The following is a 17700-nucleotide window of genomic DNA, read 5'->3' as shown; positions in this document are numbered from 1 at the left end:
CAGTTTTATCAGAATACTGCATATGTTTTAAATTTATCAATAAAATTGGGACATACTACATTTAAAAAATATTTTTAACTTTGGCTAATTACAAAAAGTAATACATGCCCTTTGGAAGGTTTAAAGGAGAAAATAAGGGCTCTTTGTGCATTTTCTTCACAAACTTTCACTTCTACTTAGCTTGCTGTTTTTGTCAGCATAGAATTGTAAACATCTTCCTATGCCATTATAAAAACACTTAGAATAGTATTTTTTGCCCAAAGAAAATCAGTTTGAAGATAAAGTGTAAATACTAGTGAAATAATGCAGAATTATTTTCTCAACTATATACTACATACAGTCAACTAAAGAGCATGATGATGTAATGTCATTGCCAGTTGTGTGTATGGGAAATGTATGATTAGCACTCTCCTGATTACCTCAGGAGAAGTGGGGTTGTGAATGTATTTTTCCCGCTTATTTACAGTTTGTCAAGCAGTTGCATACATTTTATAGTTAGAATGAAAGTAAGTGAAAGTGTTAGTCACTCAGTCATGTCCTACTATTTGTGACCCCATGGACTGTAGCCCACCAGGCTCCTCTGTCCATGGGATTTTCCAGGCAAGAATACTGGAGTGGATTGCCATTTCCTTCTCCAGGGGATCTTCCCAACCCAGGGATTGAACCCGGGTTTCCTGCATTGCAGGCAGTCTTTACTGTCTGAGCCAACAGGGAAGCCTTGGGGTCACAAAGAGTCAGAAGCGACTGAGTGCTAACACAACAATAACAAGGGAACTGAAATTAATTATATTTTGCTCCTTTTATTCAGTAGTGTTTTCTAAAAACCTATCACTTAAAGTGCTAAAAAATCAGATTTCAAACAAGGTATCTCTTATTTCCCACGAACTTTGCTAATAATTTGCTTGTTCTTCACCCACTTTGACACTGAATTTGTTTAATTGTTCAGTCGTAGTTAATACACAGTATGTATATATATATATTTATATATAATAGTATATAACCTATCTATATATAGGATTGTTAAGATACTAGTAGAAACATGGGCCAAAATCTCCTTTTTCCTTTTGCTAACTCATTTAAAAGACCTTTATTAAAATCAGCATCAGTTCATGAAAATGTGCTACAGATTTAAAGGAAAAAAAAAATGGGAAGACTCTATGTAACTTCTCTCCTCCTTCTATCCCTTTTCATTTGAAGGGAAGAACAACAGAAATAATTGCAGAAACACCTAGGTCAGGAGTCCTGATTTAGTGTGTCAGTTCTTTTCCCTGACCACTGACCAGTCAGAAGAGGTTGTGGGGGTAAGTGAGACTGGCACACACAGCAGGAATACCAAGGCTATTCTGATTGGAAGAACCACAAGGTCTGGCTTTGAGAAGGCTTTCCCTGCATTTTTATCTAGGATTGGTTCAACAAATTTTTATTCCTGTTTTTTTCCTTTATTGTTGTTCAGTGGCTAAGGCGTGTTTAACTCTTTCTGAGCCCATGGACTGCAGCACACCAGGTTTCCCTGTCCTTCCACGATGGACATGAGTTTGAACAAGCTCTGGGAGATGGTAAAGGACAGGGAAGCCTGGCATGCTGCAGTCCATGGGCTCAGAAAGAGTCGGACACAACTGAACGACTAAACAACATGTCAACTGAGTCAGTGATGCCATCCAACCATCTCATCCTCTGTTGCCCCCTTCTCTTGGCCTTGATCTTTCCCAGAATCAGGATATCTTCCAGTGAGTGGGTTCTTGGCAACAGGTGGCCAAAGTATTGGAACTTCAGCATCAGTCCTTCCAATGAATATTCAGGGTTGATTTCCTTGAGGATTTCATTTAGGAATTCTTTAGGATCCCCATCCCTACCTTAGATGAAGTGGGGGGGCAAGCCCATTTTTTGGCATGGCCAGCTCAGCTTGCTTTAAGTACCTGGGAGTGTGCCCTTGGAATTGGATGTAATTCGTATGTACATTTCTACAATGAGTTGTTTTTAGTACTTGGAATGTCTTGTTTTGCTGGCTCTGAAAGCAGTCATTTCCCAGCTAAGTACATGATTAAATTTTTTAAAGTGAGAGAGATTTGAGTGCCTATCCATTGCTGGTATTTGAAGTCTTCAGAGTTTTAACAGGTGATATGGTAAAACTTAATCTTGAACTGGTTTTAAACTTTTTCATTGTGGTTTTAAGCTAAACTGTGATTTCTTAATCTTTTATTCTGTAACCAATCACTTCACCTTCTAACATACTAGTTTTAATTTGTGAGTCACGCACAAGAGTAGTAGTCCACTAACACATTGGCCTGAAAAATGTGTACTTCTAGATGAATGTATAGCTGCTTATGGGCTTCCCTGGTGGCTCAGATGGTAAAGAATCTGCCTGCAATGCAGGACACCAGGGTTCGATCCTTGGGTTGGGAAGATCCCCTGGAGGAGGGATGGCTACCCCCTCCAGTACTCTTGCCTGGAGAATCCCATGGACCGAGGAGCCTGGTGGGCTACAGTCCATGGGGTCACAAAGAGTCGGACACAACTGAGTGACTAAGCAGCAGCATAGCTGCTTATGCCGCTTTTAGAGTGTCTTATAAATGTGCCGTATAAAATTCTAAAAATATTTGCCGTGGGCAAAGAAGCAGGTGTAAATCAGATGCAGATAGGATTGAAATTGTCAAATAAGCAATTGTATTTTCTATTATTTATCCTTTTCGTTAATTCTTTTTATAGAGCTTTGCAGAAAGGATACATACCACTCTACCTGAACATTTAAAGTGTGCCCTTGTATGCCAAATAAGAGCCTATTTTGAACTGCCTTAAAAATGCAAAATTATCCTGTCAGTTCACAAGTTATTACTCAGTTCATACTGGACCAAAGGAGTTTGAACTGTGATGACTTCATAGAGTGAAAAGCCAGTTTCACTGTTTTTTTTTTTTTTTTTGAAAAAAGTCTCTGTTTTGGTTTTGAGATAGAATTAAAATTATATGAAATTTTATACATAAAAAATGTTATAGTTTACAGTAGGGTGTGCTTACTGGTTTGAGGTGTGTGATTTTAAAACCAAACATGAATTATTCATTTTTTAACTTAGGCAAAGTAATAGGAAAAAATGGAAAACTGATTCAAGAGATTGTGGACAAGTCAGGAGTTGTGAGGGTGAGAATTGAGGCTGAAAATGAGAAAAATGTTCCACAAGAAGAGGTATGTTTCTAGTGCATGTTTCTGGTTTGTCTAATAAGTCTTTTATTTGACACAGTAACTTAGAGCCCTCTAATATACATATAATGTGAACGTAAAACCTCTGTCAGGCTTGCCAGTTAATTGAAGTTATAGATGACGGCCTCTTTCTAGTCTCTGATGCTGTGATTATGTATTAGCCCCTTTAACTCCTTAAGTCTTTTTTCTAGATCTTTAGCATGGGCCATCACAAATGTAAAAACAAAATCTGAAGCACACTTCAAATATCACTTAAGTTACTGGCAGAGACAAAATTGGGACACTAATTAGGTTTTTGGCTTTCATCTTTGGCTTTTTTAGTTTGTGTGTTTGTGTTTGTGTGCCTTACATTTTTTGAAGTATTTGGGATGGAGAAGGTGAGGGCGTGCTCTTCTGTACAATGGTACTGTTTAAAATAAAATCCTTCCAAATTGCCATAATTTTCTTATGTTGTCTAGTCTTTGCTTTTGTGAAAGGTTCTTTTAACTGAAGTTCAATCTATGTGCATTTTTATTGCACAATTTTTGCATTCTGTAAGTTTGTTTACCGAAACTGTCTGTAATAGTTTCTGTTCTTAAAGATGATCATTGATACAATAATGGTGCTAAGTAAAATCTTAAAAATGGGCCCTTTTTTCTCTTTTGTGTTTTTCATCCAGGAAATGATGCCACCAAATTCCCTACCTTCCAGTAACTCAAGGGTTGGACCTATTCCCTCAGAAGAAAAAAAACATACAGATATAAAGGAAAACAGCACTCATTTTTCACAACCTAACAGCACAAAAGTCCAGAGGGTAAGAAATAATTTTCACTTTGAATTATACTGAAAGTAATTTCTTTGCCCCAAATGTCACAGTTGTTGTTTTGGGTGTGTTCTCTGGTTAGGCTTATAGGCTATTCATGCTGTATCTGTTTCAGATCTGATTGCCAGCTTATGAGATATTACAGACCAATGGGATAACTACTTTTCAGTTTATTCACAGTGACAAATCTTATGCTGTAAACATAAAATATGGGGTTGCATTTAGTGGTCACATTTTTCTTTTGAGGGTGGACTTTTATTTTTTCATGCTCTAGCTCTTGAAATTTTGCAGGTTGTAATATATCCAAATGTACCTTCTGTTAGATGCATAAATTGTTACTTAAAGCCATATTTTTTAAACTGACTTTCAATATTTGAACTAACCGAATTGTTTAGAAACGGATTTAGAAGTCCTGCAGTGAAAGTCCTGCGTTCAGGCTTCTGTGTATCATTTGTTATAGTTAATGACATCACTTGCATTCCTTATACTGCTTTAGGTGTTAGTGGTTTCATCCATTGTAGCAGGGGAATCCCAGAAACCTGAACTCAAGGCTTGGCAGGTAGGAAACCATTCCTTGAAAAATACATTTTAATTTTATATTTTAATGTTTATTCCCCTTGTTAAGAAAGACTTCAAATGATCATCAGAGTTGGGGCATGGTGGAGGTGTATCTGTGGGGTTTTTGGCTCCATTGCCCTGGGGAGAAAGCTGATACTCCTTCCTGTTGCTTACAAGGCCTTTTTTTCATAGCCACCTGACCAATATCATCTCTTTCCACTCCTCTTCCTTGCACTGGAGAGAGGCTTGAGCCATACTTAGAGTTGTCCAAACACTGCTGTCTACTCCTTGTTGCTTCTAGAGATATGCATATGTTTCCTCTGCCAGAAGCCCTCTGTTTTCTCCAGCTTGCCACTGCTGTGGGCTTACTTCATGTGCCTCTTTCCTCGTGTACTTGCCATTGGTCCCTCCCCATGATGAGCTCAAGAGCCTTTCTCCCCTTTGATGCTCTGATGTGGTCATCCCTGTCTGTAGCACTTACCACATAGATGTTTACTTGTTATATCCTTACATTGTTAGTTTCTTGAGGGCACGCCCCCCCCATCTGGCCTGTAAGAACTGTTGATGGGAAAAAATGTTATGAGTAACAAGGGATTAAAAGCGAAAATACCATTTTATAAAGAGAAATGTAACTGCAAGTGGATTGGACATTCCTCTGTGCGGGGGAGTCCAGTTCTCATCCCAGATCGGGGAATCACTTTTTCCTGGTATCTACGTTGAAGGTCACTGTTCCGCTCTTGCCTTTCTTTGTCTTAACTATTCTGGTCCACTAGTGCTGTGCTTAATAGAGTGGCACTTGGGTACATCATCAGTTTGGAAATGTTGAAAGATAATTTTGTTTTTCACTATTTGCTTCAAAGTTGATCAGCTAAATCGATGGCATTAAAGCTTATTTTGATAGTATGTGATCCAAGGAGAAGGGCATAGCATTTCATCATAGGGCATTTTGGAAAATAATATGGTTAACTGCTTTGTAAGAAAGTCAGTTGGGGAAAAAAAACTCGACAGTCAAAAATATTTTTGAGAAAAAGAGATCTGGGTCATAGGCCTGATAACTTCCATAGTTCATTCAGTCAAAAAAAAAAAAAAGCCCATGCGTTTTCAGTGGCACCTGATTCTTCAGGTGGTCCTTGTTACTAGGAAGCAATGCCTTGCCTACCAGATGGATGCCAGTTTGCAAGCAATATTTCCCAATTACTCAGTCTTGTACCCTGTCAACAGCCACGTTCATGTGGAAGGAAAAAGAAAAAAACCTATTCCAACCCCACATATGTTTAAGATGCTATATACTGAGTGCAAGCAGACAAAAGCAGCCTAGCAGTGCCAACACCTATCGAATAAATGCTCTTTTTAAAAGAGTGATTGATACTTGCTAAGTTTCTTGGCTGCTTTCACCTAGAAAATTCTAATATATCTACATCAAAACTACTGTGTACTTTTCTTTAGTCACTTGTGACTATCAGTAACCATGAGAATTTCATCAGTAGTGAAATACTGAATTATTTTCAGCTTTGAAGGTCATAATTGCCAGCTGTTAGCTTATAGAACTGGCCTGCTGCTGCTGCTATGTCACTTCAGTCGTGTCCAACTCTGTGCGACCCCATAGATGGCAGCTCACCAGGCTCCGCCGTCCCTGGGATTCTCCAGGCAAGAACGCTGGAGTGGGTTGCCATTTCCTTCTCCAGTGCATGAAAGTGAAAAGTGAAAGTGAAGTCGCTCAGTCGTGTCTGACTCTTCACGACCCCATGGACTGCAGCCTCCCAGGCTCCTCTGTCCATAGGATTTTCCAGGCAAGAGTACTGGAGTACTGGTGCCATTGCCTTCTCCGACAGAACTGGCCTAGGCTTCCCTATAACTTGTGACAAGAAACAATTTTTTTTCCCCTCATTTCTGCTGATGATTTAGAAGTATACATTTTGAGCTAGAAGTACACATTTTTAGTATGCTTGTTTTTAAAAAAATGTATCCTTAAAGTTGTATCATAGGGAGATCAAACTTTCTTAATGATTCAATCCTTTTCAGTGTTCAGAGTACATTATTGAAATATATTGAAATGTTAAATTTTATGTTCATGAATATGCCCAGTTTCCCCCCTTCACGTAATAAGTACTAAGTGCACATTAATTTATCCTAACTCTTCTTGTTTGTGTCTTGCTTGTACTCTGTTGACTTGGTTAGCAAAGTTGATTCAGTTTTTATTTTTGTGCCCTAGTATCTAATTTTAATTTTTTAAAGAATTTTATCTAGATAAAACCTGTAGTAAATTAATGAGTATTTTAAAGTACTCATTTTGTTTGTATGTCTCATTTTAAAACTTGTATAATTTTGAGTTACATAATTTACACGCTTGCCAACATTTAACAGTGTTTAAATCATAGTAACCCTGATACATTTAATGGTTGCTATGTTGATCTGTCCTTATACACAGGAGATGTGTAAAATATACTAACTACTCTTGTTTTTATGTATTTCATATTTTCAACAAACTTTGCTGTACCTACCATTTGTCAGATCCTGTGCTAGGGATTTAGTCATTATTTGCATATTTCAGATTGTAATTCATCATTAATTTTATAAGATTGTTTTTGTCATTTCTTTTTCAGGGTATGGTACCGTTTGTTTTTGTGGGAACAAAAGACAGCATTGCTAATGCCACTGTTCTTTTGGATTATCACCTAAACTATTTAAAGGTGAGAACAGGAAGAACTTTAACTTTGAATCTTTTTGCACTAAAATAGAAAAACTCCATAGTAAATCTTAACACAATTAAGATTTCTTCTAGCTTGTACATGATAATGAAAGACCTATAAAAGATAATAGAAAAAAACCTCATTTTGTTTAGCTTATTGTATTCTTTCTGAAAACATAAGTCAATTTTCCATCATTTTAAATTTAAGACTCAGTATCCCTATTCTGAAGAAATTCCCCTATTTCCCTTTTTTTTTCTGTTAAACCCTCATACCACTTTAGACAATCCTGTCTGAAATCTTTTTCATCTCATTGATCCTTCCTAACCCTTGAGAGTTTTTTCCAGGCCAAATTTTATGTCTGTAACACTTACTTTGTTGTCCCCTTTATGTCATTTATCAGGAATAGCCCAGAGTTTCATGAAGTCCTCTGTTTAAATGTGTACCCTTCATAATTTTCTCTATACTCCGTTTTACAAACTAGAAGCAATTTATGTCTCCTTGTAGAAAAGCTCATTTTAGTTGGTATTTGTACCACTGTGCCTACTCCAGCTTAGAATCTGGAAAGTAGGAACCAGGAGACTGCAAGGCATAGCAGAGAAAGCAGTGGATTGGCAGTCCAGCACTTGATTGTAATCTTCTGCCATGACCAGCTCTGTGTTTGTAGGCAAATCACCTCCCTAGACTAGGTGTTTTTTAAAATTTATTTTGGCCAACTGTTCTGTAATTCAAAAAAATAGAATTTTACCAATGTCACTTTTATAATTCCATCTTTTGTATCCACATGTATCAAAAACATACTGTAACAGGTACTAAATGTTATTTTTAAAGTAATCCAACTTTCTATTGTATTTATGAGGCTATCCTGTTAAGAATTTTTCTGCTGACTTCTTAAATAAAATGAAGCAATTTATAGTTACATGTAAATGAGGAAGAAAAACATGGTAGCTAGGCACTTCTTATCCTTCTTATGGTGGTCAATAAATAATTGAAAATGGAGAGGTTTCATCCAGCAAGGTTTATGTGGGTAGGATACCCCATTGATTTGCTTATTCACTTTTGTTTTAAAGTGTGTCTTATGTGTAATCTGTTGTATGTGTTTTTCTTCCTATTCTTAGCTTAAATAATGTGGAAGACCTGGAAATTTAAGGTTGCATTGCATCAGTCCCTTGTTCTTTTAACCAGTGTTCTTCTTTAGATCTTTTGATTTATATTTCACATTGAATATCTTTTTGGATTATTAGCAGCTGTCCTGTTGCCATGCTTCCCATCACCAGATCTTCCCTTGAGTGGGCTTCGCATCTCTCACCGAGTGGTGACTGCTTTGCCCCCATGGGATAACCTGGACTATCATTCTGTTTTGCAAGATCCACCCATTCCATGAGCTGTGACTGTACTTTTGGAGTAAGCCACTCAGCGGCAGTCTCTCCTTTAATTAAGTCCTTTGTAAAACAATGTCTGGTTCAGAGCACAGATGACACTCATCTAGATCCTTACCTGCCCTTTTCCTGAAACTGCTGTACTAAGATTTTAAGAACTTAGCTTTACAGGGGCTTCCCCAGTGACTGTTCATGTGGACAGTCCCTAGGATTACCTCTGCTTGACTGAGACACCCAACCACTACTCTAGTTGTGGACCCAGTTCCCTGCAGCTAGTAAATCGATGTTTATGAATAGATTGGAAGGAGAAGGGTTAGAACTGAGACATCATCTGGTTTTGACAGAACCTAGCATATTGGAAGCATTGTGTGTGAGGGTCTGTTAGTGGACCCCAGGTGTATATTTTGATCAATTGACTTTATACTGTTCATCATATTTGTCTTAGCAGAGTTGTAGTCTTTAAGAGGTTTTCAAGGCATGATATCTACAACTTTTTGGGTTAACTATTAGATAGTTCCTGTTCTTTGAAAGTAGAAGATGGCCCAAATTCAGTGTTTCATTAATTAATATTATTTACAATGTGTGATTTTTAAGCTTAGCTGGTTAAGTCTTAAATGTCATTTATCTGTATTCATACATTTTAGAGTTGTTTTATTCAATAACCTATTATCAAGAAGTCCCAAAACTACCATATTTGTGCCTTAGCAGATCTATTGGATAATATTGCCAAATTAAATAACTTTAAATTCTTTCAGTATAATTTTAATGCTGAGTATTTTTGTTCTGTCTCTTAATTCTGGACATCAATAATATGTTACCTATAGTAATTTTCTTTTTAAGGAGACCATTCAATTTCCTGATAATTCTGTGTAACAGTGTTTACTATAAACTTAGAGCTGAAATTGAAATATTTCCAGTATACTTTTTATCTGATGAAAAGGAGAAAGGTTTTATTAAGTAAAATGTCAAATTATTTTTACTGTTATCTTGTATATTTTAAATAGGAAGTAGACCAGTTGCGTTTGGAGAGATTACAAATTGATGAGCAGTTGCGACAGATTGGAGCTAGTTCTAGACCACCACCAAATCGTACAGATAAGGAAAAAGGCTATGTGACTGATGATGGTCAAGGACTGGGTCGAGGTAGTAGACCTTACAGAAATAGGGGGCACGGCAGACGCGGTCCTGGATATACTTCAGGTACAAACTAAGCATTTTACTCAGTAACTTTATCTGTTCCTAGACTTAATAGCTGCTAATCTCTAATATTCATTAGAACCCCATTATAACAATTTCTCACTACATGGTTTCCAGTTCACAGTGGGTCAAATTGTGTTGCAAGACACAATAGAGTGAAAAACCTGATAATAACCCATAGAGTTCACAGGGCAGGTGTGAGTTCTGTCCACAGTCTGACTGGGGATAAATCTGCTTAAGCCCTTGTATGCTAATGCCTTTCCTAAGGCCTTTCCTTATTTTATTACTATATAGCCAAAAGTTTTTTCATTTGTGTACTGTGGCTCATGTTTTGTCAGGCATGTGCTGGTCATACTTGCTGGATGGACTGTGTAAATCAGGGGTCTGCATCCTGTGGCTCATAAGGTGATTTTGAGTGGCATGGCCAAAGTCAGCCCTAGGCAAAGTCAAGAAGTAGGCGAAGTCTCTCTTTGCCTCCCCAGCTCTTCTCTCAGTGCTTCTTTCTTCTCTCCCAGTACCTTTCACTGAACGCTATCCCACTGCCCATGCCTACTGTCTTGCTCAACTGTGTATCTACTATGTTACTTGCTAATGATGGTATAAGGTATAATCCATCTCACAAATATTTGCGTTTCAAAAAGGAACTCTGTAAGATGGAAAAGCCTTCAAGATCCACAGGAATGAAGCTATAATGGTGAAGCTATAATTGCTCATTAGCTCCAACAGAGGAAGAGAGAGGTAGTAGAGTTGCTGTTCTGGAGTGGGGGAGAGAGCTACCTACTCCTAAGGCCAACCTTGAACCTGAGCCCTCATCCCTTTCCCAACAGTCTGTTCTTGATGCTGTGGAAGGTTCCCCCTCACCAAGAAGTTATTTTCCCATCTCCCATCCCCTGTGTTATTAACCCACCCCCTCAGGCATAATAAGTTCACTACAGTAAATCCTTTCTAATAATCAGTTATTCCTGCGGGAGTGGGAGGGAAGGTTGTGGACCAAGCATCAGACAAGCATATCCCCATTCAACGAGGTCCAATCCCTGATCTCACAAGAGACCATTCCCTGAGATAGTAGCCACGATGGCCACCTTTGCCACCCTCTCTAAGATGACCAAAATGTGTGCATTCCCCTTTGTCCCTGGCCAAACCTTGTTAAAAGGAACTCTCTTTCTAGAAGTTTTGTTTATCAAGGTATTGCATTTAATTGTTGTAGGCAACTTTTCCTCCAGAGAGCACAGATGTTTAAAGGAGCACAGCTGTTAAATGATGTGGCATACTCAGGTTTGAACTTAGATGGCTAATAGAATTCCTTTTTTTTTTAATGAGAACCAAAAATGTTTGAAACAAAAATGACCTCAAATATCGTGAAAACCTTCATTTTGAACTTAAGATAATTTGTTTTACAAAATGGAAGGTGATATATACTCTTTGGTGGGCTTATAAATTGGGAAGTGTAATGGATTACCCCCAGAAACATCTCTGGAAGTTTCTGTTAACCTAACATTTTTTTAAGTCGGACAATGGTATATAACTTTTAACTCTCGATAGGAACTAATTCTGAAGCATCAAATGCTTCTGAAACAGAATCTGACCACAGAGATGAACTCAGTGATTGGTCATTAGCTCCAACAGAGGAAGAGAGGGAGAACTTCCTGCGCAGAGGAGACGGGCGGCGGCGTGGCGGCGGAGGAAGAGGACAAGGAGGAAGAGGACGTGGAGGCAGCTTCAAAGGTATAGAGGGTTTTTCGTTTAAGAAATGAAGCTGAATTGTAACAACTGTCTGAAGTTCTATGAAAAAGCTAGGTGATTCAATGACATACTATCAAGCCCCCATTTCTCCCATTTTGTACTGGTCACCATAAGAAAGGCTCATGTAATTAATTAGCAATATCAGACAGGCTTCCTTACAGTTTACAAACATACGAATAACCCCTGATAACTAGTTCAGCTTCTTTGGGTACTCTAAACATCACATCTAATCATTAGTTCAGATTGACCTATCACACAGTTGATGTAGAACTGTGATGGCTTAGGAATGTTCTCTGTAACATGTGCTCCTGTGCACTAAGCCGCTTTAGTCATGTCCAGCTCTTTGCAGCCCTGTGGAGTGTAGCCCACCAGGCTCCTCTGTCCATGGGATTCTCCAGGCAAGAGTACTAGAGTGGGTAGCCATTTCCTTATCCAGAGGATCTTCCGGACACAGTGATCGAACTCAGGTCTCATGTCCCTTGCATTGGCAGGCAGGTTCTTTGCCACTAGTGCCACCTGGATGCTAGATTATTAGACAGTATGTAACTGAAATTGCTAGGTTGTTGATTATATTTTAGATTCTGTGGTTGGTCTAAATAAATTGAGGATGTGGGAACAAAGAACTCTCCAAATAGGCATGTCAGAATCAGTGACCACTGAACCTTTTAAAAATGTCCCTATAGGAAACGACGATCACTCCCGAACAGATAATCGTCCACGTAATCCAAGAGAGGCTAAAGGAAGAACAGCAGATGGATCCCTCCAGGTAAACCTACGTGCCTCTTTTCATCCAAATTGTCCCAGTTAACATAAGTTTGAGATTTATGTGAATTTGCTATACTATATAGGTATTTGTGAAATACTTTCCTTTCAACATTACATTTGTGGTCAATTTTAGTCCTTTATGACAAGTATACAAAGAAGATTTATCTAAAGAATGTGCAGTCTCAGTATTTGTAAAGATTTTGACAACCACATTATGACTTAAGTACCACATAGATAATCCTCCCTACCCCCATTCTCCAAGGAAAGAAACATCCAGGAATGTACTGAGAGAGACTTGTATAAGCCCTGAGGAACCCACATCCCTTCTCACCAGAGTTGCAAGGATAGGGTGTCCTCTTTGACTGGAAAGTAAGAAAAAGAAGGTATCTATCTCACAATAGACAGGGCTGATGACACTTGGCTAGTACATGCTGAATCAGTCAGCTGCCTATTTAGAGCCAGCCTCTACCCTGAGAACGCATCTCATGTGGCCAGCACCTGTGCTGAACACATTGTTAACATAATTTTAAAATGAGCCCCCAAGCACAGCCAGGTATCTTGGCTGGGTGTATTGTATCTCACTTAATGTTTCAACAGTACCCTGAGGTAAGAAGTTCTATTATTGTGTTTTATAGGTGAGTAAACTGAAGTTTAGAAAGACTGAGTCACATAGTTAGCATACACTAGAGTAATATTTCGGAGAAGGCGATGGCACCCCACTCCGGTACTCTTGCCTGGAAAATCCCATGGACGGAAGAGCCTGGTAGGCTGCAGTCCATAAGTGTCGCTTAGAGTCGGACATGACTGAGCAACTTCACTTTGACTTTTCACTTTCATGCATTGGAGAAGGAAATGGCAACCCACTCCAGTGTTCTTGCCTGGAGAATCCCAGGGATGGCGGAGCCTGGTGGGCTGCCGCCTATGGGGTTGCACAGAGTCAGACACGACTGAAGCGACTTAGCAGCAGCAGCAGAGTAATATTTGAACCCTGGTACCTCATTCCCAGAACGCATGATCTCTTCGGCTGCTTCTTTAACTCAAGACTTAATCCAAGTAGTTGGGGGTCCCTTCATGACTATGGATTGGTTTGGGACCAGTACCTAGAATTAGTGAGACATAAATTTTAAGAGCAGAAACCTCATGACAGAATATTCCTTAGAATTCATAGCATTTGTAGAAAGAAAGAAAGAAAATGAAGTCGCTCAGGTGTGCCTGACTCTTTGCGACCCCATGAATAGTAGCCTGCACCAAGCTCCTCCGTCCATGGGATTTTCAAGGCAAGAAGTACTGGAGTGGGTTGCCATTTCCTTCTCCAGGGAATCTTCCAACCCAGGGATCGAACCTAGGTCTCTGGCATTGTAGACAGATGCTTTACCGTCTGAGCCACCAGGGAAGTCCTAGCATTTATAAGTAGGTGTAAACTATTAGCTGGTGCTTAAGGATCATCACAGAAAATATCTTAGACCTAGAGATTGATGAAATTATAAGGTGTTTATGTACCAGTTTCATAACTCCCCTGTTGACAACCAAACAGTTAAAAACACTCACCCAGGACCAACAATTAAACACACTTTGAAATTCGAGTGCACCATTTTGGGACTATAGGTAGTCCCATTTGTACTTGAAGCATATCAGTACTTTTATTAATTGTTTTAGGCCTGCGTGTCAACATTATCTTTCTTTTGTACAGCATCTACAATTGCATTAGCAGTGTTAAGTGTTCAGTGCTGGCACTTAAAATATTATATAAATCTCAGAATATTATTTTTTAAATCATATCCATCTCTATCCTCTTCCTGGGATTCCAGTTCTCCCACACATTAGTGTCTTCAAATTTCCCTGTACTATTCTTATTCTTCAGAGTTTAAGTTGTATGATCCTCTGACTTTCCTTACGGTAATATAAGCTACTAGAAACCAGTGCTCATATGAGTATATATAGTGTGTGTGTATATATATATATATATGAATATATACAGTATGTGTGTATATTTATATACACACACATGTTGTAAGACAAAGGGAGCCCTCAGTGTAGAAAAAGTTAATCATACTTACGATAGAAATGAAGATGTCAACTAAAGACTAGTTAATAAGTGAGTTAAGTTATTGCTCTGGTAACGTCAGAATAGGAAGACAATAATTTGTCTCTCTCCTCCTGGGTTTCATATCTTTGAAGAATAAACCATTTTTTTGAACAGACCTGTATATTTTGCATATATATTTTGCAATCCGTAATAGGAGTTCATTTTAACTATTTGTTTCTCATTGTTTTGTTCTACTTAGAAGAAGACACAGTAGGATTGTGAGTTTTTATCTAACTTTGGATGCAGTGAGATGACCAAGGTGTTCCAGTTACAGAAGAAGAGTGTTTTAGAATCATAAACCAAATAAAGCTCCTACCTGACCTTAATTTCTCACACTTCTTCTATTCAAATCCCTTTTAACATGTGGAATATACACTTTGGGCTTAAATTTCTTGTCAGGCCAATTGCAGATTACAACAGAATATGGTCTGTGTATATAACAACTATAACTTGTTTTAGATCAGAGTTGACTGCAATAATGAAAGGAGTGTCCACACTAAAACATTACAGAATACCTCCAGTGAAGGTAATCGGCTGCGCACGGGTAAAGATCGTAACCAGAGGAAGGAAAAGCCAGACACCGTGGATGGCCAGCAACCACTTGTTAATGGAGTACCCTAAACTGCATAATTCTGGAGTGATATATCCCCTATACCATTTCCATAATTCTTATTCCATATTAGAAAACTTTGTTAGGCCAAAGACAAATAGTAGGCAAGGTGGCACAGGGCATGAAATGAACAATTCCGTTAAGAATTTTGCTTTTTTCACATTGGCCATAAGCAGCAATTTTCAAATTTGCACACAATGAGGTCTTAAAATTTTTGAAACATTACTTTTAAATAATTCAGTATACTTAGCACTTCAGGACAGGATTTTCATTTGGTTTATTTTTTAAATACCGCACAGTGATATTCTTCGTTAATTTGGACCGTTTACCCTGCATTGGGTGATAACTCACTGGTATATTTCAGTTTTTCTGAATAATAGCATTTATGGTAATCATATTAGACTTCTATTTTCAATCTCATATAGAAGTCCATAAAATACTAAGGCATTTCATGTCCTGTGTCAGTTTATGTTTTGGTCCACTTTTCCAGTATTTTAGTGGACCCTGAGATGTGTGTGATGTGACGTTTGTCATTTTCATTAGCAAAAAAAAAAAAAAAAGTTGTATGATCTGTGCCTTTTTTATATCTTGGCAGGTAGGAATATTATATTTGGATGCAGAGTTCAGGGAAGATAAGTTGGAAACACTAAATGTTAAAAGATGTAGCAAACCCTGTCAAACATTAGTACTTTATAGAAGAATGCATGCTTTCCATATTTTTTTTCTTACATAAACATCAGGTTAGGCAGTATAAAGAATAAGACTTTTGTTTTTGTTCTGTTGCACTGAAGTTTGACAAATAGTGTTATTGAGAGGGATGTGTAATTTTTCTGTATAGACCGGAAAAGTAGTAACGGTCTTTTCATTTGCAAGAGGCTCAAATGTTTTCAGCTAGGAACAAATCTTCCTGGTTGAAAGTTAGTAGGATACGCCTGCTCTTTGGCCTGATGACCAGTTTTAACTTAGAGCTGTCTTTTATTTTGTCCTCCCCGAGTTTTGTGAAGTTTCTCATTTTCATTTCAAGCTTATTTGGGGGAGGTAGAAAGGTCATTTGTGTGCATAATAATCCTGTGAAGTACAGGTACTTTGTCTGAGAAACATTGGAAGCAGGTTAAATGTTTTGTAAACTCTGAAATATTAGGTCTAATGTATAAGCAGAATTGGAAAGCAGACTAGGATGGTTAACACATGAAACTTTTTTCTTTAGTTTTTTTTTCCTTTTGTTTTTTTGACATATTGGGTTTCAGTTTTGAGGGTTTTTTTGTGTTTTTTTTTTTTTTTACGAGATTTACTGAGGAAAATATGTGAAGGATCTTCACTCTAAGATGTTATATTTTTCTTAAAAAATAACTCCAAGTAGGGGTACCACTGAATCTGTACAGTGCCGTACAAACCGAAGTTCTGCCTCTGATGTCTGTTGTGAGTTTGTTTCTTTGAATTTTCATATTACGGTTACTTTTCCTTGCATACAAATAAGCATATAAAAATGGCAACAAACTGCACATGATTTCAAGAATATTAAAAAGTCTTTTAAAAGTATTGCCAAACATTAATGTTGATTTCTAGTTATTTATTCTGGGAATGTATAGTATTTGAAAACAGAAATTGGTACCTTGCACACATCATCTGTAAGCTGTTCGGTTTAAAATACTGTAGATAATTAACCAAGGTAGAATGACCTTGTAATGTAACTGCTCTTGGGCAATATTCTCTGTACATATTAGCGACAACAGATTGGATTTTATGTTGACATTTGTTTGGTTATAGTGCAATATATTTTGTATGCAAGCAGTTTCAATAAAGTTTGATCTTCCTCTGCTACATTGATGTTGATGCAATCCTTACAAATGATTGCTTTTAAAATTTTAAGATAGGAAAAGTCTATAGAAAGTGTTCTGTTACAAAATGTATCTGTTACCATTGGAAATTTCACATGTCATAGGAAGTTAGCTGATATCTACCAACTTTCAAGAACTTGATCTTGTTTAATAAGGTGAAAAATACCAACAAAATGGTACAAAAGCACATTGTGCCATTACAATATGCACTAAGTCTCTTTTTTACCACGGCTGAATTCAGCAAGGCGCTAACTTGCTTAAATGTGAATTACTAACTTCTAAAACTGTAATTTGAGTCACATGTTTTCATGTGGAGTTGGAGTTGATTCATATTACAATATTTGTGTGCTAAACATGTATGTTTTTCAGTTCAAAGTCATGATGTTTTTAAAATCTTATTAAAGTTTCAAAAATCTGAAGATTGTTTATCTAGATGTAAATTTTTATTAAAAAGTTGCACTTATGAAAAAGCAAAAATTTAGTCTGACAGATGTTTGCTCCTGGTCTTAAATTTCTAAATGTAATGAAACCTAAAGATGGGGGGAGATATTAATCATGCAAAGCATATATTATGCCTTGCAAATAATTTTTTATGTGCTTCTAAAAGGCAGAAAGAAATGTAGATAATTGAAAAATAATTTTATATATTCCCAGTTAGAGGATTTGAACACATTAATTACATAGGCTGCTACTAAACCATGTTAAAGACATGCTCCTGTCAGTGCGCACATAAACATACTTGCCATTTGGAAACTCTTAAATATGTCTATGAATCTTAAAATGTTGATGTCAGTAATAGAGAACATGACAGTCTGTAGGTAGAATATGTCTGAATTGATTAT

The 17700-nt window shown here is 37.5% G+C and overlaps 1 protein-coding gene across 11 annotated transcripts in view; it reads left to right on the top strand.

The window, feature by feature from the left end:
- FMR1 (fragile X mental retardation 1) overlaps positions 1 to 17335 on the top strand; it is a 40114-nt gene extending 22779 nt beyond the window's left edge. The window contains exons 10-17 of one of the 11 annotated variants that reach the window (XM_018044538.1): positions 3069 to 3178; positions 3852 to 3986; positions 4492 to 4554; positions 7157 to 7243; positions 9624 to 9819; positions 11434 to 11541; positions 12243 to 12325; positions 14921 to 17335. In XM_018044538.1, the coding sequence (XP_017900027.1) occupies positions 3069 to 3178; positions 3852 to 3986; positions 4492 to 4554; positions 7157 to 7243; positions 9624 to 9819; positions 11434 to 11541; positions 12243 to 12325; positions 14921 to 15031 (893 nt within the window). In that variant the 3' untranslated portion in view covers positions 15032 to 17335. Of the gene's footprint in view, positions 1 to 3068; positions 3179 to 3851; positions 3987 to 4491; positions 4555 to 7156; positions 7244 to 9623; positions 9820 to 11358; positions 11542 to 12242; positions 12326 to 14609; positions 14737 to 14869 lie in introns of those variants that run through there. The other 10 variants (XM_018044534.1, XM_018044535.1, XM_018044531.1 and 7 more) reach the window with 10 other exon arrangements.
- Positions 17336 to 17700: the final 365 nt, after the last annotated feature.

Source organism: Capra hircus, unplaced genomic scaffold (assembly GCF_001704415.2).
Source record: "Capra hircus breed San Clemente unplaced genomic scaffold, ASM170441v1, whole genome shotgun sequence".
NCBI lineage: Eukaryota > Metazoa > Chordata > Mammalia > Artiodactyla > Bovidae > Capra > Capra hircus.
This window is presented reverse-complemented; position numbering and strand designations above follow the sequence as displayed.